At 34.7% G+C, this 24025-nt stretch overlaps 1 protein-coding gene across 9 annotated transcripts in view; it reads left to right on the top strand.

Annotated features, from left to right (window-relative positions):
* The window catches only part of Imp (IGF-II mRNA-binding protein), a 414462-nt gene extending 393669 nt beyond the window's left edge, over positions 1 to 20793 (top strand). For all 9 annotated transcript variants that reach the window (XM_090397775.1, XM_090397794.1, XM_090397752.1 and 6 more), the window contains 2 exons: positions 792 to 905; positions 17833 to 20793. In XM_090397775.1, the coding sequence (XP_090253901.1) occupies positions 792 to 905; positions 17833 to 17955 (237 nt within the window). In that variant the 3' untranslated portion in view covers positions 17956 to 20793. The remainder of the gene's footprint in view (positions 1 to 791; positions 906 to 17832) is intronic.
* Positions 20794 to 24025: the final 3232 nt, after the last annotated feature.

Consider the following 24025-nt stretch of genomic DNA (forward strand, 5'->3'; position numbering starts at 1 on the left):
CAGATTTATATTGTTATTAGCAAAAGTTGCACAAAAAAAGACTAGTGACAATTACATATAAGATATTATAAGAACTTCACAATTGGTACATATGAATGTATATGTACCGATAGGATGCTAATTAGTATGGTTCGATGTAAAATCAAGTGCTGAGTAAGGGGTGCAAACTCTCCACTAGTATCCATCATTTTTTATTGTGGTTGGTTGCATTATGATGAAGTAGCAATTCTGATATCAGGGTTACAGATGTTTAATCTTTAGGACTGACTAAGCTAAATAACTTCTTTAACAAATTAGACAATTTCAGTAAAAATAAATAAAAAGAAGCTATGAAAATAGACAGAACATAGAATACTTAACTGCATTTCAAACTAAATATGGAAATTGGTAATAGACTAAGCAGAGTTAATATATCGGAGAGCCAATTGAATAAATTTATATGGAATAAATTTTTGTGCAAATGTCAAGTTATCAAAAATATAGTTAATGGAATACATAGCTCTCAACTTACAAGATTGAAATATGGGAAATTTCAAATTTGAAAGACCCCTGGATTCAAGTCCAGTTCAAGAACTTATAGCATTGTCAGTGCTTTTCAACTGAATGTACATTAACTGCTTTCTTTATCTTTACTTCTGAAAGTTTCTTTCATCCTTCAAAACAGACTCTTCGGAGGAAAGAATTATTCTTTATTTTATTTATTTATTTTTTTTTTTTGAGCTGTTGATAATATAAATAACAATTTGGCATGCAATAGAACTGCAATGATTAAGACTAGATTTTGGTACTAGGTCAGAGAACTTCAGAGGCTCACTCATGCTATTATTAAACTACCTGAAGAAAGTGACAGCACTAGCAGTGAAGAGACCCCCGTCCATATTATTGGTGATTTCTATAGCACACAGGTAAGGTTTACGAATTTGATTATAATTACAATATTAATTTCAATTACTGTGTAGGTGGGAATGTAATGTTTTTAACCCTAAAGATTTCTATGCATGTGTCCATTTATTGCTGACATTAAATAGTATGTGTATATAGATTTCTTTTTAGTTTACAAGAGGATAATACCAAAAATTCAGTAAATCACATCATTAATAGCAACAGAGGATGCATTTCAATACTTGTTTGATCAGTAATCTTTCCTTTGTTCCTGCTTTTGTTTCACCTGTGAAATCAAGTTTGAGTACTTGCCTATTCTGTAATTGTGGATAGGTTATTTATGAAAATAAAGTATCCACAATTTATTTATATGGTTTATTTTCGGCTTAACTTGAGGTGTATTATGATCAAAAATTAATCATCTCATGTGATGAAATGTCACTGGTGCTGACACTTGCAGAAAAGAGTTCAGAAAGGAGGAGGACAGAAGTATGAGTAAGTAAAAGTGATCAGAATAGGAATCATATCAATGACCCAGATGCTTTCTTTTACAATTGTCACATTCCTGCAGATTTTACAGGACAAAGTATTATCCTGAAAGATTAGAGAAATGATTTTTATTATTGATAAGAAGAAAGAAGATGAGGGAAGAGAAAGGAATGTTTGAAGTAAGATGGAGGAGAGAATATTTTGTATGGCAATTGTATGATTAAAAGGAGTGTTGGGGTGAGACCATAATGAAATAGATTAGTATATCTGATGACCAGCCGTTCCTTTCATACAGCATAGGATTCCAGTGATACTATGTGAGAGGAACTGCAGGTTTGTACTCATGATACATATTATGGTTAAGTGGTGGGTAGTGTGAAGCTGTGATCTGTAGTATTATGACAACTGTATAATGGGGCAAGTAAAAGAGTGCTATGATGATTGCAAATGAGTCAGTGGGTAGGTCATATAGGGGTAGTGTGTTGTGGATGTATGGAGTGAGTTTGATTGACAAAAGGACTTGCATAAGACTGGATTGCACTTGAATGGATTGAGAGATGTCTGGAAAATGTTGCTATTGAATGAGAAATCAGAGGTGCAAAATCACAAAAACACTAATTGGGAAGAGAATATAGGTGAGCTTCTTCAGGCATGTGAGTGAGTGTAAAATGAACAAGAAAGGGTGAATATCGGGTAACAAATCTGAATAGAGTACAGGAAAACCTTGATTAATTAATCCATCAATGAATGCCCGCTAAGTGGAATTGCATTAAGCGAATACAGTAAACCAGGGCTGTCCAACCTTAGGTAATCAGAGGGCCGCATCACAATGCGTATGTAGTAATTTGGTGACCAGCAGTGATACAACCTCGAAAGCTGAACAAACGAACAACACTGATTGAGCACTAATCACACACTCGCATTCCCAGTGAGCACCCGGAGCATGCGCGTTGGAACAAAACAGTCCAAGAGCGCTTTGTTGGTATATTTAATATTTGCAAAACAAGTGGGTATATCAAGATGTAAAAACACCAAATAAAATAACCAACAGTGAGAGTTCCACCATGGGTGGAACTTTCTACAACATTGAGATTATCGATGAGTGGTAGAATTAAAATATATCTAATATGCATTCGGTTCAAATTGTTATTTTATTTTTTCGCTTGTAAAAATTGAAACCCATAGGCGGGCTGCACAGAATTGCACGGGTGGGGTGTGTTTTGGACAGCCCTGCAATAAACAATAGGAGTAATTATAATTCATATATCAGTTAACGTAAATATGGGAAAATTACAGTTAACTTTGAATTGTGCTAGACTTTTTCATCTTGTCATGCAATTTGCGATAGCTGTCAATCACTTTATCAAGATTTCAGTGGATTTCGAAGTTTCGTTCCATATCAGGATCAGCATCAAACAAAAGTTCTTTTGCAATTAGCTTCTTAGTCGTAACATTCTCTTCTTGTTCGCATTCCTTATCTTCTTTTTCACATGCATGCTGTTCTTCTAGTTGAAGGAGATCATTCTTGCCTAACTATTCTGATTGGGAATTGAGTTTAAAGTCTCCTTCTGCATTGCCTCTTAATAAAAGTGTAATACTTTAGCTAGGAAAGGTTTGGTTGGTATGCTTCCAAAAGAGACCAATTTTGTTGACATTGAATATTTGCTGATCGTCATAATTATCCTCTCGAATTATCCTTTGCAATTCTTCAGGAAACTTGGCTGCAGAATCTTTGTCAGTACTAGCAGATTCCCCAGTTATTCTTACATTATGCAGTCCAGTTTGATTTTTAAAATGGTCAAACCATCCTCAACTTGCAGTGAAGTTTTTACATTCCTCTTGAAATTTGGTCTTTCAATGTGGTAAAAATATTGAGATCTTTTGCCTGAATATTCCCTGTACTAAGAGGTATTCTTTTTTTGGTTATAATCCTCAATCCAGAGTGATAGAAAACATTCAATCTCGATTATTAAATGGCTTCTATTTCGGGTGATCTGCATGCTTAAAGAAGCAGTAGGAACTTTTCCTTGTTCTTTGCTCTTATTTAATATAGTCAAAACTGCATACTCACTGTATCCCAGGTCTTGCACAATCATTGTATTAGTGCCACTTTCATGTCTCTTATGACTTCCAGCTTTTCTGCTTGCAGCAGATTGATTGCAGACAAAAAATTTTGCTTACCGTAAAAAAAATTGCACTAACTGATTAATCACTTGCTTAAAGTGGGAAATAGTATATCACTTAAACACACTGATTATCATGGATATCGAAATCGCATTAAGCGAGGTTTTCCTGTAGTCAGAATGTAACAATGAAGTGGGGAGAGGGTTGAACATCTTGCATACTAATGCCAGTAATATTGGGAACAAGGGAGAACCTTTTGCAATTAATTACTTCTGCTTGGCTACAGAGGGTAATATAAGGATAGAAAATATGAAGGGTTTAATATTTTCAGGAAGGCTAAAGAGAACATGAAGGTAATATTGAGTTGCATTTAAGACTCTCTCTCTTGTGTGTATGTGTCCACAGGTTAGGCTAATGATTTATGGAAGACTTTCTTTGATTATCCTGGATTCCCAGTCAGTATAATTTCATGCCATTTTTCTTAGTCCCATATTTTTTTATAAAATATATAAATTTCAAGCTAAAGCTTGATTGTAAATTCTTTCCCATAGCTCAGTTTGCATGTTTACAAAAACAACACACTTGAAGAAAGCTTGTCCTTTATGTTGTGGTCTTGTCCTTTGAAGAGTCTTAGATGTTTCAATGTGCTCCTTAAATGCTTCGGCTATGTCGATGATTTTGGTTGTTTATAGCTGTTGTTCAGGATTAGGATCTATTTCTTGCAAGGCTGCTGTAATTGCTGGGCAGGTAAAAGATGTGAGTGGTGTCAGTTCAGTATTAGGGTAGTTGTTGCAGTTCCTATATGTTCTCTTATCATCTATATTGATCTTCATTCCTCTATAATGTCCTGTTTGTAGTCTTGTTATCATGGTGGAGGTCTTTCTGTCAGCATTGATTTCAGTGGAATTAATTTAGCTTTTGCTAGTGTGTTAGCATCAGCAAGAGTTATCAAGTGAGTTTCTTGGTTGAGTTCTCTGGCCTCTTTTGCTAATTTATCAGCTGCTTCATTGTAATCAATACCTACATGAGCAGGAATCCATTGTAAAATGCAACTTTTTCCTAAACACTTCAGTTGATTTAAGAGTTTATTGGCATCTTGTGTGAGCTTGATATTGCCATTTTTGATTACCCGCATAGCTGATCTTGAGTTACTGTAAATTATAATTCTCCCAGGTTGTTGAGATGATGATAATTTTAAGTAGGCTTGGAGTGCTTTATTTATTGCATAAAGTTCACTGTAAAATTGGAAGCAATTCTCCCAGATCCAACTTTTATTGAAAGTTTTTCACCTTTCGGGAGTAGGAGAACACCAGCGCCTCCATTAATCATATTGGTGTCTGATGATCCATTGGTATAACAAATAACCTGTCTGTAGAATGAAAGAAGGTTGATAATATTTAGGCCTTTTTCTTTGAGCATTTCTTTTTGATTCTTTTTTTGTATAGAGTTTGGTAAGGTTTAGATTTATGGAGGTAAAGGACTGAAAAATAGAGGTTCTTTGTTTTTTTGTGGGCATTTAGCTGATCAAGACCTATTTCCTTTGTGATAGTGTCATATTGTAAAGTTGATTATCTGTGAAGTCTGCATTTTTGATTCCAATGTTCATAAGTTTTTAGAGAGATATGGTTGCTTTGGTAGCTCCTGATATTATTTATGAATTTTATGGTGGCAAATTTTCGTCTGTCCTCCAGCATGTGGAGCCCACATTCCTGTTGGGCTCTGATGTTGTTAGTGGATGACACTACACTAATGATAATCTTGGATGCTTTTGCTTACATTTTGTCTAATAATTTTTCCTTTACCGATGAGGCCGAAGGTGACCAGATGCTGCACATTCCCTTATTGGCCTTATTAGTGTAGTGTAAGTAGTTTTGAGGATTTTTGGCTTTGCACCCCAATTTGTTCCACAAAGCCTTCTCAGTATATTTAATTTTTTTAGAGCTCTGTTGGAAGTGTTAGAGATGTTGTGCAAAACGTAATTCATGATCAAGCGTAATACCAAGGTATTTTGGATTTGTGACTTTTTCAATTAGCTTGTTGTTGATCATGACTTTGGGATTGTAGGAATGTCTATTTTTCCTGTCTGTGCTAGAGGTGCTTAGTTTTTTTTGTTTTGTCTGGGTTGATTTTGCTTTTAAGTTCATCTGACCATTTTTCTAATCCTCTCATGGATTTGTTTAGAATCTCCTCTGATTCTTTGATTTTAGCACTAGTGTGCCAGATGGCTATATCATCTGCGTAGCAAGCTACTTTTGTGTCTTCTGTAAGGTAGGGATAAATGTTATTGACATATAAAAGGAATAGTAAGGGACTGAGTACTTGAGCCCTAGGGAACACCAGCTCAGGTTCATTCTCTTGATATTGCTGCAATGATTCTAACCTTGATCTTTCTTCCTCTCATGAAATCAGCAATCCATATTAAAGCATTTCCTCTAATTCCAATATCACACGATCGAAAGCAGTAGTCATATCAAGGAATATGGCAGTTGTCTTTTTTGTTGTTTTTTCCTGAAATGACTCTATTATTGTTTGGCATAAGTGGAATAATTGATCTGTTGTTGAATGATGGACTCTATAGGCAGTTTGGTAGTAGTTAATTTTCTTATTTTTTGTCAGCCAGTGCATGAGCCTGGAGTGTGTGATTCTTTCAGTAATTTTACAGAGTAGGTAGGGATAAATGGGATAGGTCTATAGTTTTTAACATTCTGCAGCATTTTTGTCAGGTTTCAGGACGGGTACAATAACTGATTTTTTTCCATTCTTCTGGGAGTTTGCGTGTTTGCCAAGAGATATTGAGGATGCCCAGAAGTTGTTCTTTGGCATTTTTGCCAAGGTGTTTGACCATATGACCAAAGATAATATCATTACCAGGAGATTTATTAGGTGCAGTTTTCTCGATTGATGAATTTAGTTCACTTAGTGTAAATACTTCTCAGAAGATGTCATTAGTTTGGTATGTTCTTGCTTGTTTTATTATTTTACTTGTGAGTTTGAGGGTCTTATCCTCTCTGTTATATTGAAGTTTGGAGTTGTTTGAATAGGTTTTTGCCTGTGTGTTTGCAATTTCTTGATCCTTTATATAAACCCTGATATATTTAGCACCAACTCTTTGCAGCAGGCATTTTTCATTAATACTTGACGATTGTAACTGCAAAAGTTAGTAGTTATTATTATCAAGACTTAAGGATTAAAACTGATTAAAAATTTCTTGACAATGAAGTGGTACACTTTTCAGTTGAGACAGTTTTTCTATCTTTTCTTAGATGCCTTGAATTATACATCTTCCGTGAGTGGTCTTTTTCTTCTGTCATAAACTGACAAAGGATAATGCATATATGTAGACTGGCCGCTACACCATCCATAAATTTGGTATAATTAACAACCTAAAAATGAATAAGGTGACTCTGTAGTGGATAGTGAAATTACTATTAATGCATTCTACATAACTTAATCAAAATGCTGATTCGCTGACAGCAAATGAGTTTCAGAAAACACTGGGAGATAATATAAAAACTCGACCTCAGGTTGATTTCCAACCCTCCATTAGCTCACATCTGTGAATTTAAAATCTATGAAATCTGTTGCATAACATTAACAAAACACACCATCTCAATAAAACAAGAGGAATGTGGATATCAAGTATTAAAATATACTAGACAAAATATATTCTTTACCAAGCATAAGTAAACAATTTGTGTATAAAATGTATTCACAACTAGACTACTTGTATCGAGCGAGACTTCATATCAAATTGTCTCATTATCCCATAGTGCAGAGCGCATATTCATAAAATTCAAAATCAGTCCAGATAGTGATCCTTATAATGTATAGCTGTACACATGTCTGAAAGGCAAAGTGAAAGATTTTCTACATTCAGATATCCGACTGAGGAAAATCTGATCTTTTGGCCTCTACCATTGCTCCTAGCTACGGGATTAACTCATAAAAAATACTCACTTCTGCATGGTGCTAGTTTTCTAATCAAAATATGACCCCATGTGGTCAAGAATTTGATTTACTTCTGATCCAGCATAATTCAAAAAGTTCCCAGGATACTCACTAATGCATATTAGGACAATAAATGTCATCTTCAACTTATATGTACCTCACCTAGCAAGTGGGAATGTTCAGAAATAACTTTGTTCCTGACAGTTTGGGTCCCAGTAAGTAATACTTGTTGACACACATTCATATGGTAGGATTTACTTTAGGTTTACCAAAGCATTAAGTTTTTCTTCATCCACTCATCAGAGTGACAGTACAAATTGACAAAACTAGAAATCTGGTTTTGGAACATATGTGATGAATGGATCCTCAGTCAATGAAGGCATAATTCTTCAATCTAATTTAGGATCATGATTATTTAATTTGTATTATTAGTGTCACAATACATATCCTCATGTAATCAATGCATATAATAGCATAGGATGCTATTATAATACTATATGATTGCAATGGTTTATATGCTAAACTTTTTTACATACATGGACATCTCCATGCTGAAGGCATATCACGGGAGTTCCCATTTATTTATAAGTTGCATATTTCTGGTATGTTGAGAAATAACTTTGCTCCATGACAGCTTAACATATTTTATGTTTTTATCTTATCGCCTCTTTTCTGCCTAACAGCTATACTTTAACCTTTTTCCTCATAGAGAGCATTACACCCCAATCGCCAATTTCTTGTAGATAGGCTTATACGTTGGTTACTGATAACTACTATATAATTTTTCAGGAAATAACACATGCTGAAATATTAATTATAATACTTTTTTTTATAAATCTTAATTTAAAGATTTTAAAAATTATAAAAATCACAAATTTAGTAGTTTTAATCCTTTTTGATGAATCATTGATACAAACCTGATGCTGATTTGCCTGGAAATTCCTCTTCTTTCACATACCCAAGAAACCTAGAAACCAAATGTGAATGAACAGTGGTCCAGACGTGATTATATCAGTCTTATAAAGAGGATAGCTTCCTTGTCCTTACTTGATGTTTCTTAACATCCAAGAGATCATATAAATTTAACAATTGTATTAAATAATTTTAATTGTGGAATTCTTTGTGTATGTATCTGAAGCATCTTCAGTACAACTAAAAAATTAACAAAATTTACATTAAATAGATTCTAAAAATAGTAGTAGTCTTCAAGATAACATGGTCAATCCACCAATCCCTAATTTAAAAAAATCAGGAAAGGTTATATTGGGTATTCTTCGATTAACGGGGTTATTTAATCCCTTGATGTTAGCGCATATATCAAAATCGCATTAATTAAAATCTAATAATCAATGGTAAAAATTACAATTCATCCATGATAGATTACTGTGTTAATAATTCGTTTTATATGGTACTCTTTTAGGAAAGATAAGAAATGAATCCAAAGTAAATGTTTAATAAATACTTGTACCTACATTATTTACTGCAATTTTTTTTATCAAAAGAAGTTATCAAGAGTTGTTTGAACAGTTTTAGTTTTTTTTCTTATCGGCATAGATTCTACGATAACAAGCAAAATGACTCTCTAGACCTCGGCAAACAAACAATAAAACATAAAGAAAAAAAACACTGCAAATATAATACATGATGGTACAAATTAAGTGGATATTGAATCCGACATTTTTCATAGCTGAATATGGAAACTACAAGAGTTTCGTGCCGAATATATAGAAACTAAAAGTTTTGGAAGATGCAAACATAAGCAACCTTATGGGCAACTCGTAGCAAAAGGTGGAGTAAGCTCCACATCACTTTCCATAGTATTTTCCATAATGTAAAGCACATCTCCTAGAGGATATGTATGATAAATAAGCCTTTGGCTCTCTATTTGAGTAATACATGATGGTTTATTTATTTTCAGTTACAATCTAAAAATTATTGAACAATAACCTATAAAGGAATGTGGAGAACCGATCAGGGCTTCTGACCTAATGTCCAATCCTCAACTTCTCGTGGTGCACCCTGTTGAGTATCTACTTGGATACTGAACGAACAAGGATGGGCTAGCAATTTGGGATTTAGCCAACCAAATTGTATTCTTATTGGCTTAAACCAATATAGAAAATGATGGTACAACATGACAAAATTTCATGCCGGCTGGGGCATCGCCCAGTTAAACAAGGCCCCCGTTGTTTTTGCAAGGGAACCAGGGTGAACAGCGAAAAGTCACCTATTGGAAAAAATCTGAAAGCACACCCCAACTCGACATCACCCGAGTTAAAGATCAGTACTATCAACATAAGAAGCCTGAATGGCAAAGAAATGGAGCTAGCTGAGGAATTAGATAAGTACCAGATCAACATAATAGGGGTGACTGAAACAAAAAATACAAAAACTGCTGAGATCTTTCTGAGCAATAAATACAAAATGTTATATTCAGGAAATGACAGTCAAGGAAAAGGAGTAGCCATAGTATTCAACACAAAATACGAGGCTAATCTTCTTGAATGGTAGGCAATGATGTGGGCTAATATATCAGAATGGGGAATTGGACAATGAGACTTATTTGTGCCTATGGTCCCACAGAAGGTTCTACTGAGGTAAAAGTGGAAGAATTTTTTGATGCTTTAGAGAAAGCAACTGACACAATGAAAAAGGAAAAGTTGGTCCTTGTTGGGGATCTAAATAGCAGAGTAGGAAATGATTGTCAGACATACAAAAATATTTTGGGAAAATTTGGAGAAAAGAGCAAGGATGATAATAATGGCAAATATCTGTTGGATTTCTGCTCAGGATATGGTCTGGTTATTACTAACATCATGTTCCAACATAAAAATGTACACAAAATCACATGGAGAGAAGAGGCAAGAAATAAGAAAAGTCTCATTGACTATGTTATTGTTGATAGTGATGTTTTCTCCCTTGTGCAGGACACCAGAGTGTACAGAGGATTAAATTGGAAGTGATCACTATTTAGTGTTGACCAGGATAAAATTTAATTTCATATTGAAAAGAATAACATGTAAGAAAGTTTGAAAGCGAATAAAAGTTGAGCAGCTGTCAGATACGAACTGTAGACTATAATACACAAAGATTATTGAAGAAAAAATGAAAGAGTTTGAGAACAGGAACCAAACTTTAGAGATTCAGTGGCAAGTCTTGAAGAAAACCTTGATTGATTCAGCCAGAGAGGCATGTGGTGAGGTTTTCTGGAAGGATAGAAAAAACAGAACTCCATGGTGAACAAAGGAAGTTAAAGAGGCAGTGAAGGAAAAGAAGAAAGCATATCAAAAGTTCCTGGCAAATAAGTCAGCTTGTGCTCTTAGAGAATACAGAGAGAAATGTAAGAAAGCTAAATTCTGTGTAAAACTAGCTTAACAAAAGTCCAGCGAGGACTTTGGCAAGAACATAGAAAATAAATATCAAGAAGGTGGCAAGATATTTTGGAGGTTGTTGAAAAAGCTTAGAAATGGAGGAAAGAGTACTGTAAAAGGAGTTAGAGATGATAAAGGTGACATGAAAACAGGAGAAAAAGTTTATCCTTGAAGTATGGAGTAATTACTTCGAGAAATTGTTAAATGAAACAGGCAATGAGAGCACAGTGGTAAAAAAACACTCAACAGGGATACAGTCAGGAATACATATCGATACTTGAAGTAGAAAAATCATCAATGTGGTTTTTTCTACTTCGAAAAAAACCATTAAAATGTGGAAAGGCAGCAGGAGTAGATGATATTCGACCAGAAATGCTGAAGTATAGTGGTATAAAAGTCTTGCAGTGGCTGCATTGCATAGTTCAGAAGGCCTGGACAGAGGGACGAATTCCCGATGATTGGAGTAGAGCTCTCATAGTACACATATATAAAGGGAAATAAAACTGAATGTGAGAATTGCATAGGTATTTCCCTACTGAGTGTTCCTGGTAAGATATATGCAAGTATACTTGATTAAAAAAAAAAAAAAACAGTTGAGAAGAATTGTAAAAGAAAAGCTTGGTGAAGAACAAGCTGTTTTCAGGCCAAATAGAGGCTGTCAGATAGTTGAGAAAGCATGGGAATATAACAAAGATCCTTATTTGAGTTTTGTAGATCTGGAAAAGGCTTATGATAAGGTGCCAAGAGTGAAGCTATTCTATACACTACAGTTATTGTGTCAATGAGGCATTATAACAAACAGTACTTAGTCTTTATTTGAGTTGTAAGTCAGCACTTAGAATTGAAGGAAGGACAGGAAGATGGTTTAATGTTAAATCTGGTGTGAGACAAGGATGTACATTATCCCCTCTGTTATTCATTATCTATATGGATCACATTATGAAGGAAAGTGGTATTAAACCTGATATCAAAATTGGAGATGGTTAATATCAACTCTGCTTTATGCGGATGATGTTGTACGTCTAAATAAATCTGCTAGAAGTCTGCAAGATTGCCTGACCAAATTGAATAAAATAACAGTTGTAATAGTTATGATGTGAAGGTCAGCAATAACAAGATAAAAGACAATGAAAGTAAGAAGCTACTTAGGCATGGTTTTTAGTGAAGATGGTAAATTGAATATGGAAATAGACAGCAGAATCAAAAAGTTGGTATGGTAGGAAGTCAACTGAATAAATTCATATGGAATAAAAGAGAAATTAATCAGAACACTAAATTAGCTGTATACAAGACTGTGTTCAAACCAGTTTTACCTTATGGATCTGAGAGATGGGTCAGAAGTAAAACACTTTACCAAAGACTAGAGACCACAGATATGAAAATCTTGAGAACGATTAGAGGCATGAACAGATGGCATATCATATTAAAAATGAGGATATTAGGAAAGAATTTGACATTGTTAGCATCCAGGAATGCATTAGCAGAGCTAATCTCAGGTGGTGTGGTCATTTAAACAGAATGGGCGAGGAAAGATTAGCAAACTCGTGTTCTCTGCCGCAGGAAAACGACCGAGAGGAAGACCAAGATATAGGTGGATTGATACGGTACAAAGTGCTTTAGACGAGAGAAATAGAAGATCTGATAATATTGGAGTCTTGACAAGTAACAGTCTGATCTGGAAGAAAATTGTAGATAGGAAGTTAGTAATGCTGTAAATTTTTCATGTAGTACTATCATATCCTGTACACCCCTGGAGGGTACATGGCAGGAATTTGATGATGATAAAAAAAACAAAAAAAAAACTAAACCATACTATACTGACATTGGAGATTGTGGTATCTCTCACGATACAATTTACTGTCAAATATCACAAACCTTTACATAATGTGTTAAACCAAACTGACAGCAAAAAAACAGTGCGGAATATCACTCGTAACATACGAATGCACAGCTACTCATGATCTCCAAGCTATACACTGAATTGTGTAAAAATATTCATATTAAACATTTTGCATGTTGCATGTATCTGTTTGATCAGCTGCAAGCTCCGCATGATTAAAGGCGCGTTAATCAAAACTTGTTGTGTATATCAAGGGATTGCCGCAATTAATTTTGCTGTGTTAAGCAAGGGATACCTGTCTACCAAATCTATTATATTTGGACAATATAGAGAAACTTGTAAAATGTTAAGAAATCATTTCATAAGGAATCTACTTGTTTTTTTGTCTTATTCTATAGGACTCTACTTATTAATGGCATGTTCAGCAAGGCTACTTTGTTCAGATTCAAGGTACTTGATATAAGATTTATGTTCTTCATGACAGACAAAACCAGATCTGGAAAATTAAGTGGAGGATGTTTTGTCTTTTACTGAAGAGAAAAAGGTGAAAATTTTTGGACATGGTAGTAGACTTGCCACTTACGCTGAAGCTTAAAAAATATCACAATATGTTCAGATATTCTTTCCACATAAGGAAGTGGAAAACAAATTTGTTCTTCAGCAGATGTAGTAATCCTATAACTATTGAAAGCTATGCTAATAAAGGTTCACTTGAAACCATTTATGAAGATTGACTTTTAAGACCTTAATGCATCATTGAGTCCATGCTTTGTTTTACAGTTGACTTGTTACATTATGAATTGCATTGCATCAATTCGCCCTTCAAAACAACCCTAAATGATATCCAAGCGATGTGTTATGAGATTTGCTATTTTGCAGTTCTGTTCTCTGAACTTCGGCTCTTTCTTCGTTACCCATAAATCTCTAGCATTATTGGTTTTGTGAAGTCTAATTGATCATACTAGGATTTCTGGGTGTTTCTTTGCAATGAAATGAGACATTATCTGTGTACTACTAGCAGATTTCAATTGACTCCGAATTCCTGATGTTTTCCTTCTGGGGGATGTACAGGATATTTGATATCAAGTTCATTCCTAATATAATATTGCCATTAATCTTTCTCAGAATTCTCATATCTGTGGTTTCCAGTCTTGACAGATAAGATTAAACCTAGCTATTAGATCCATAAGTTAAAAATAAGTTTGAATGCTGTCTTGTATACAGCTGAGTGCTTTTACTAATTTCTTTCTTATTGTATATAAATGTATTCAGCTGACTTCCTACCATACCACCTTTATTTTTTTTTTTTTTTATTTCCACTAAAAATTCAGTCTTCACTAAAACTTGTGCCTAAATAGCTGAAATATTTTACTTGCTATATATGTTCACCATTCAAGATGCAGTTGAATTTATTCCCCCCCACCCCCCCCCAATGTTTCTACCTATTTTCATTGCCTTTGTCCTTTTATTGCTGATTTTCATGCTAAATTTATTACAACAGTTACTCAGTTTAGTGAGAGAATCTTGAAGACTTATACTGGATTTATTCAGAAGTATAATGTAATCAGCATTAAAGTAGAGCTAAAATTAACATCACCAGTTTTGATGTCAGATTTAATACCACTTCATAATGTGACCCATATAGATGATGATTAACAGAGATAATCTGCACCCTTTTCGCACACCTGATTTTACTTCATCTTCATGTACCTCCATTAATTCTGACTGCTGACTTACAGCTTAAATAGACTGCATTGCTCAATATAATGGGCCATTTACACCATATATCTGTAGTGTTTTGAAGAGCTTTTCCTCTTGGCAGCTTTTCATATGCATTTTTCTGTTCTCTGAAACTTAATACAAATCCTTCTTATATTCTTAAGATTTTTCAATTCTTTTTCTTGAAGTGAAAATCTGATCTTGACAACCTCTATTTTGGTCTGAATCCAGCTTGTTCTTCACCAAGCTTCTCTTCCACAATTGTTTTAGCTGTCTCTCAAGTATACCTTCATAAATCTGGAACATTCAGTAGGGAAATACCTCTAATTCTAGCATTCAGTTTTATTTCCCTTTTTATAGATGGTGTACTATGAGACTATTCCAGTGATCTGAAATTTGACCCTCTGACCAGGCTTTCTGAATTATGTAGTGCAGCCACTGTAAAACTTTTTTTTACCTCTATATTTGACATTTCTGATCTACTCAGCTGCCTTTCCACATTTAGGTCTTTGATGGCTGTTTCTACTTAAAGTAGGGATGTGTATTCCTGACTTCATTCTAGTTTGAAATTTTCTACTGCCATGCTGACAATTCAGTGTTCATTTCATCTTTGTCATCATCTCTGATTCCTTTTACAGTACTCTTTAATCCATTTCTAAGCTTTTTCGATGTTCTTACCAGTCTTCCCATGACTTGTTTAGCTGATTTTACACAGTGCTTCACTTTCTTACATTTTTCTTTGTATTCTCTAAGAGCATAAGCTCACTTACTTGCCAAGAACTTTCGATATGCTTTCTTCTTTTCCATGATTGCCTCCTGATTTTTCTATCCTTGCAATCTCACCACATGCCTCTTTGGCTGAATCAATTGGAGTTTGCCACTTAATCTCCAAGGCTCTTATTTTCAAATTCTTTTATAATTTTCTTGAATGATGTTTGTGTATTTGAGTCTGTAGTTCACTTCTGAAAGGTGCTCAGCTTTGATTAGTTTTAAATTATCTTGCTCTCCTGACTTTGGCCCTTCTACAAATTTAGTTCCCCTCCAGATTTACTGGAGGGTTTTTCTCCATCACCCACGCTATCGTTGAGTTTTGGTGGGAAAACTCGTAATCCTGTGACCTTCGCTATTTTCGCTAGCCTTAGGTCTATTTGTCTAATCCTGTCTGAGCTTATTCTTTTGTTTTTACAATTCTAGTGGCTCTTATTAAAATTATTTTAACAATTTACCAGATTTAATACAGCAAAGTGAGTTATTACATTAATTTAATTACAAGTATTTTATGTAAATTTTAATTCCTATGTAAAATCAATATAGAAAAAAATAATTTCCAATTTTTCTCTATATGAGATTTTACAATGATATTAATTGTCCATCTGTTTAGCCCTCTTTACCTTAGGTATACAGTTTAATATTACTTCCTCTACATGAACCTTTCCTATATCCCGTGCACAATATAGCATTTTTTATTTGTTGCTTAGAAAGATTCCACCTGTTTTTTTTTTTTTTTGTCTTCATTTCAGTCATGCCTATCATGTTAATCTGGTACTTATCCAATTCTTCTGCAAGTTCTATTTCTTTTCTATTAATGCTTCTTACATTGATAGTACCAATCTTGGACTCTGCTGGTGTTAAGTTGGGATTTGTTCCGGTAGCTGACTTGGTGCTGTTTGTCCTGGGTCCCTGACAAAAATAACCATTATTTTGTGTTTAACCAGGTGATGATCCAGTTAGCATGAAGTTGTCATGTTGTACCATCATTTTATGTTGTGGTTTAAGCCAGTAAGATCACATTTTGATATGCTAAATCCTGAATTGCCAGCCCTTCCTCGTTTGTTCATTATCAAGGTTAGATACCTAATGCGGTGAACCACAAGAAGGTGAGGATTGGACATTAGGTCAGAATCCTTGGTTAGTTCTTTGCATTCCTTATGAGGCCACGTGGAGGTCTCCTCCCAGTTATACAGCTTTTACCTTAATCATTATTGTTGAAGGAAGAGCTTGAAGGCTTTAATTTGCATCATAAACTATAGTGAAAAAAATATTTTTTCCCCTGCTGTTTGCAATAGTTTCTTCTCTGGTTGTTATTGCTTGTTCCAGTGGGTGGTTTCCTCTTTCTACCAGTGCCAAAATATCTTAACCTTTTGCTAATTGTGCACCTTTCTATACCTTATAGAAAAGAGCATGGATTGATAACACTGCACTGTTTTTATTTGTCAAACTTTGTAAGTACCCAGGCCCATAGTAAGTGTCTTTAAACTTTGTAAGTGTCCATAGCCAGTGTCTTTAAAATGGAAATGAAGTTATTTCTTGTATGAAAGACCAACTATATTTTTTTTCTTTTGACAAGATTCAAATTTTTCTTCTTGGCTAACATATATATAGTTTTACCTGGCTCAAAGATATATATCCTTAGCTTCTAAAAAAAAAAAAAATATTTTTTCCTGTCAAAATACCACTTATCATCTGCACTCGTACAATATTTTCATAGGACATCAAAAACCTCTAAAAAAAAAAAAAAATGTGAATGCTATCCAGAAAGGGCAGTCTAGTTAATAGTGTATGCTAATCATTTTCTCATATATTGTATATGCTCTGTTTCTTCCTTCTGTCTTTTCCATGGATATTTTCATCAGTATTCAGCTAAAACATCAGCCATCATTCTTCCACTTTCCTCCATTTTTCCCTGTAAACATGAATGGCTGCTAGGCAATATTCAATTCAATTTCTATTCTTTGGAATGATCTTCACCACACTTCCAGATTTTTAAGGAACATAAGGTGTAACATTTAATATTTATTTATTTATATAACAATTATTTGCATAAAAAAGGAAAATTGCAAGTTTGTTTCTAAATGCTGCTTGCTTCTAATTCTTTTTTTTATTTTTTTAGCGTACCTAATTGAATTCAGAGATCCATTATTTTCAGTATGAAAATAACTGATCTTTGATTTCACTGTGTACATGTTTGTTTCAATGAAATTGGATATTAATTAAAAAACTTGTAATTGAGCCACTTGTAGACAACATTATTCACTCTACCAGCTGTTATATTCAGTTTAATTACAAACAAGTATACTGTAAATATACTTGTTTGTTTTACTTAAGTCAGCAAAAAACATGAAAAATTCCTTTAAGCTATGAATTTATCAATATATCATTAATATTTCATATATACATATGAAAGATATTTATATTATAACATGTGCAGCCCTACACATGATCCGGTGAGGTCTGTCTATTAATTGCATATTACAGATGATCATTTTACTTTGGGTAAATCACTATGAAATTAATCATTGAGGTGTATCAGATTTCTTCTTTCTCAATTTTGCAACTTCTTATGTATGTGGTGTATATTTGTGTATGTGTCTCAAATATTTTTACAGAAAGCTTCTTGAGAACAATTTGCAGATAGATGAAAAACTGTCGTTTTTTTTTTTTCTCTTTTTTTTTTTTTAGGCTGCCCAACGTCAAATTAGAGCACTGGTAAGCAGAAATCAGCCCCCAGCACCTCGTCGCCCAGGAAATCAACAACCTCCACCGCCTCAACCCCAGTCACAACGTCCAGGCCAAAACAACTAAATATCCTGCCCTTGTGCTGCCATTTGACCTCCGAGATACCAAAGACAAGAATTCCAGCCACCAAGGAAGATGGCATTAGGGGAAGGGAATTGACAAATAAGTGTTCCAAGACTAGTACGCTTTGTTTGGTTTCCAGGGTAACATATCACCAGTCTTGGGGTTAGCATTGTTCATATTGTCATTAAACCATCAATTGGTTAACATAGCATATACATACACACAATGTACACATACATACACATAATCATGATGCTATGTTTTAAAGGGCTATGATTTCCATAACAGTGTTGTTTAAGGGAGGGCATGTTCATAACATGTAAAGTAAAACTTGTTTATAACATTTTTGTAAGTAAAAAAAAAAAAGGGGGATAATGGCAGTTGTTTAGTTAGTGTAACAGATCATAGGACCACAATTGTTGATAGATCATGATCTTTATAATATTAGAAAAGTTTATTTTTGATACTTGTTGGAGAAACTTTTTGTTATTAAAAAATTATCAGGCAGTCTTTTCAAAGGGGAGTAAATATGTGGCCAGAATCTCCAGGTCATCGGGTTGTATTTGGTTTCTCCAATAAGCATTACATAAGTTTCAAAGCTTTACTCATCCCTCTCAGGACAAAGCCCATAAACCTTAGCTGTATAAAAAGGAAAAAAAATAATAATAATAATCTGTATACTTAAGGACAGTTCAGTACAGTTGTTTAGCTGTTAAATGCAATTTTACAAATGAAAAAATGGAACACCAAACAAAGCTTTTTTGACCCCTCCAGGCATGAAATCTGTATTTTTATTCCTTTTTTTTTTTCCTATTTTTTTTCTCTCTCCTACTCCATTTAAAGGAAACAGTAGGGCAAGTGGTATCTGTGTAGGTCATAGTTATGTCATAGTCTAATGGTTAATCTGGCTGTAGCACATGGGCTGGACTTGCCTCAAATTATTTAGCGGGTAACATACCATTGTTTCAAAAGAAACAAACTATGCACACGTAATCACAATTAACCTCCCCTGCCCTCACACATGCATTAATTTGCTGCAGCTTCTTTTTTTTTTTTTTTTTATTCAATTATTAGTAGTATAAATTTAAGTTTGTAGTGTTACCCAACAGATAATCTGAGGCATATGCATCCATTTTGAAAGAATAATTAAAATCTGGAACTCCTAAAGTTCCAGTCTGGATTAAAAACAGTGACTGTTCCATCGAAAATATACAGGCACTGTAGATACATCTTCTGGATGCAAAACTTCCAAAGTTCATATTCAATTTTTGGTAAGTTTACTACCTCACTAATTGTTATAAGGAATCACTGATTGTGATTATATACTGACACCGACACCATCATGCATCTTGTTTTATGGCAGGTTTCATATTCTTCTGAGACAGGATATATATATTGTACTAAGAAAGATATATCTTGCTGTTGACATGTTGGTTGGCAACCACATTTTTTAAGGAATAAAGATTAATTACTATGTGCATAACTTGTACTAACCAGTTCTTGATTCTGGTTAGTTGTTCAGCTGGACTTCTGTTTTCTACAGTCCAAATAAAGTGCTGCTTGATTCTTCAACAGTGAACTTTAGACACATAAGAAACATAGCAAGTTCTGGTTAAGCTATGCACTGAATTTAGATAATATTGATACAGTGTGCATGTGGGTATGTGTGCGCGTGTGGGTGTGGCTTAGAAAGAATGTACGTTCAATCTGTACTCCAGTAGGGTATTCTGCTGTTGTGTAAGAAATTTAGTAACTATATCTCTACTAACTCAGATATAAACAGAAAACAGTGCACACATTACTGATCTCTAGTTGAATTCATTTGGTGGATAAATAGGTGCTCTGTTGTGAATTGCACTTCAAGTTTCTAACAGGTTAAAAGCTGTTGGAGATACTGTAGTATTTCTTTCATTTCTTGGCAGTGTTCATGTTTGAACTTCCCCCCTTTTTTTCTTTCTTTCTTTCTTTTTTTTTTTTTTTTTTTAATTTTTATTTTATTTTTTCTCCTTTAATTCATGGAAGGTTTCAGAAAGGTTCTATCTTAAATATTGGAACTTTAACCTTTTTCATTGCACTATCTGTATCTCTTGAGTTCATAACTTGTGTTGACAGGTTTATCATAAACTAAGAATAATAAGTAGAAGATTTTAGTGTTTACATTCTTTTGTATTCTGCTCTGGTATTAAGAACATTGTAGTGATTACCTCTTTAATCTGTTTAACAGTAAATGTTGGTAATAAGAATGTTGAGTTATGTGAGGATACCCTAGATTTGGGGGAGAAGTCAGCTAGGCCCAGTATCTGTTCTTTGAAAGAACCAAATATTTTAATATTGTGATGGAGAAGAACTGCCAAGAAATACAGAACACAAAGTTCTTTTAATAACCATAAATTCTGTTCTCCAGCATTAACAATAATAAGCCTTGATTATGAAATTAAGCTTGCAGAGTCTCTGCTCAGTGCCATATTGAATTTTGACAGGAAAATGCCTTAATTACTATTTCGTAATGATCTAAGTATTTACAAAAGCTGGAGGTACTATTGCAAAGGCCCACTGAATTATTCATCCCATATCCTAGGAACCTCGCAGTGCATTCTTCAGTCTTTTTTTTTTTTTCCCTCTTTTTAAAATAATTTTTTTGTTGGTTCTGTTAATGGAGGAGGTCAGTCATCACATCCCAGGAACATTTTAAAAACAGATGATAGTGGCAGCAGCAGCAGTTATTAATAAACAAAACAAATGGATTGTAAAAGCTGCTATGATTTGCCTTATCTGGCTGCCACATTGAACTCCTCGTCTGTTTTTGACTTTTCTACAAGGAATTAAATTATTCTAGTTAAATTATTGTGTTGTGGAATTTATTTTTTGACTTTCAACACAGACACCATTTTATTCAAATACCACTGATAATTAAAATGACTATGTGGATTGAGTTAATTAAAATTCAAACAGGTGCTTTTTTTTAAGTGATAAATATTTATTCATTGTATTTAATAACAGTACTTTAAAATTACTTTGTGGCTACCACCCACAATATATTTTGTAAACCTACAGTACATTTGTATAGTTGACAGGCTAAGGATTTTTGTTTTCCTCTCTACTTTTATTAATTTTTTTTTTTTTTTTTTTTTTTTTTAAATTATTTTTACATAGCCTGGAAACTTTGCTCTAGAAGCCAAACATGGAATTTTTTTTCATGCCACTTCTGGGGTGGTCTCATCACTCACATAAAGATCATCACAAACATCCATGTCTGCAGTGTAATTGCAGCCAGGTTAGGCGAGTATACTCGCTCTCCAGCTATACATATTTTTAATACAGAATTAAAATTACTATGCATGAGAAAGAAAATGTAGCTTGTGTTTTTTTTTTTTTTTTTTGTGCACACCTTTAGCTAGAATATTGCAGTACTACAATGCTGCCTATGACCCCCACTATGTGAGGTACCTGTTTGTGGGGGGTGGGGGGGTGGAAGACCTCTCAGTGATGGTACTGGCCCTTTTCATCTTTCCTGTTTTTCTTTGATTTTCTTCATGTATTCTTCACTTCTCCTGAGAGTCTTTTTTTATTGTCCTTTCTTCCAGACTGGCATCACTGGATTCCAACACCTTGCTGCTTGCCTTGCCTTGCAGTATGGTGTGAGCCATGAATATCTGTAAAAAGGGATGTTGGTAGGTCTTGCACTGCTTTGCCAAGACAGGTCACAGGTGTTTGCAGTGTCTCCTTTCCCATTTTCTGTGGACAGGGCCCAATGCTTGTTCTGGTACTTGTATAGCATCAGAGTTAACCCTAGCATTTCATTCATAAGCACAGTTGTTGCTTACCAGAATAGTGGGTGGTTCTGATGCTAAATAGAAAAATCACTAAAGCATGAATCCTTCCTCAATCATTTCAGGAACTCTAACAAAGCCCCAACCAAGTATTGATACCATCGATATACCTTTCAATAACAGAAGTAAGAAACAAATACTTTTGGTACATTTATACTGATAATCATCCATGCTACTGATGAAAAGCCAATAGGAAAAATGTCACCTTTCATTCAAAAAGGTATAGAAGGGTTGGCAGGTTCTCCCAAATAAACTATGTTCTGGCAATGTCCTCATAGAAACATCTCAACATTCCAAAAACTACTCCATGTGACCTCAGTGGGTGGAATACCAATAACTTACACCTCATAAAACAATCAATTCCTATAGAGGAGTGATCTCTGAATGGGATTTCCTAGATGATCCTGATGAAAAAATATTTTCAGAGATGAACAATCTGGCAGTGACATGTATGAGGTGCATTCTGATCCATAGAGATGATCATCTGGTACCAACTAGAAACATCCTTACTTTTGATACTCCTAAGCCTCCGACATCTGTAAAAGCAGGGTATCTCCATTTTCCTGTTAGACTGTCTCATGGCTCTGCCATCTGTGCCTGCAGTTTGAATGCTATATGTGTAAACACTCGGGATGATCATTGAGTATGCTCCTGTGCATGTCAGAAGTAGAAAGAAGAAAATGAAAACAGAACAAAACATTTGAGGATGCAGAAGGTAACATTTAAGAAACTCAAACCTGCTCGTTGCTCTGCTATCTGTGCCTGAAGTTGTAAAGAGCATAACCAATCTTTCTCTGCAAAGAAAGCTAAGTGTGTAAATGCTCAGGGAGATCATCCTGAATACTCCTGTGCATGTCAGAAGTGGAAAGATAGAAAGAAATACAGAAAAAAAGAACAAATAATGTCATGTTGCGAAAAGAAAGTTCGCCACCATACCTTTTGAGATCCTCTTATATGGAGAAGATAAGATCACTTAGATAAAAATATTTGTCTGTTAATTATTCCCTAAAAATAGTCTCAAATCATTCTACATTGATTAGTATCTTTTCTCTGTTGGGAGGTTTTGTATTGCACATCAGCCACTGCCATCCCTCCTTTTGGTATGCATGTTAAAGAGGCTATGGAAACTATTGACATGAGTGTTGACATTACCTGCACCTAACAAAACTGCATTCCTCCATGGCAGGCTTGCATCCCCATCCTGCAACCTCACTTTGTCAACTTCAGAAGTCTCATACACCCTCGCCTGTCTACCTTCAATTGTCCAATGCACACAGGGCAACCTGCTCTCATTTCTTGCCCATCTATACTGATGGTTCAAAATCTGATCGCTGCTGTGTTTAAAATTGACTTACAACAGTTGCATCCCATTCAGCTTGCACTTGTGCATATCAAGGAAAAGTACTTTATACAGACTATTTGAGTTGTTTACAGACTATCTTCTCTCTGATATATAATCTACATCCAGTGCTTGTTGAGGTACTTCAACTCTTGTACAAAATAAAGACCCTTAATTTTGATATTCGGTTGTGTTTGATTCCCAGCCACATCAGAATTAAGGGAAATGACCTCACAGCTGCTAGATGAGCTCATACGTTTTCAACATAAGGTTTAACAGTACCTTATACAGACTACACACACAGAAGTTATAAAATCAGTGATTTGCCCAGTGGTCATACTCTGGGCAAGAAGGTGACGAACAAATTGCATGAGATTAAGCAGTGTCTAGTCTTGCCGGCCTAGTTGGCTGAGTGGTTAGCTTGTCTACTCTCCAGCCAAGAGACCATGGGTTCGAATCCTGCCATGGATGTTTGTGATTGTCTTACAAACTTTGTGTGGAAAGGGAATCTGTGACCACTTATTCTAGCAGAAGATATCATTGCCAAAACCATGTGAGGTGCAGCAGTGACCATACGGCATCTATGAATATGAAATTTTGTTTGTTTTTTTTAGTCTAGTCTTCCCCTCTTCTGTTCTTACTAGAACAGAAGAGAGAAAGCTATTCTTGCTAGGCTATGCGTAGTGGGTCATCTTTCACATTATTATTTACTGAGGGATGATGACCCATCTATGTGTGAGAAATGCATGCAACCCATCTTACCATTTAGTCATTCTAGTGGAGAGCGTGAGCCCTTCACACGAGAAAGATGTTTTTATTTATTTGCCTGAGCTCATACACTCAGAATTATCAGACTAGGACAAATTGCATGACATTTTTATAAACCATTAATTTATTCAAACAC

This window comes from Typopeltis vanoorti, chromosome 1, assembly GCF_054136105.1.
Source record: "Typopeltis vanoorti isolate ZY-2024b chromosome 1, IOZ_Tvanoo_1.0, whole genome shotgun sequence".
Taxonomy (NCBI): Eukaryota; Metazoa; Arthropoda; class Arachnida; order Uropygi; family Thelyphonidae; genus Typopeltis; species Typopeltis vanoorti.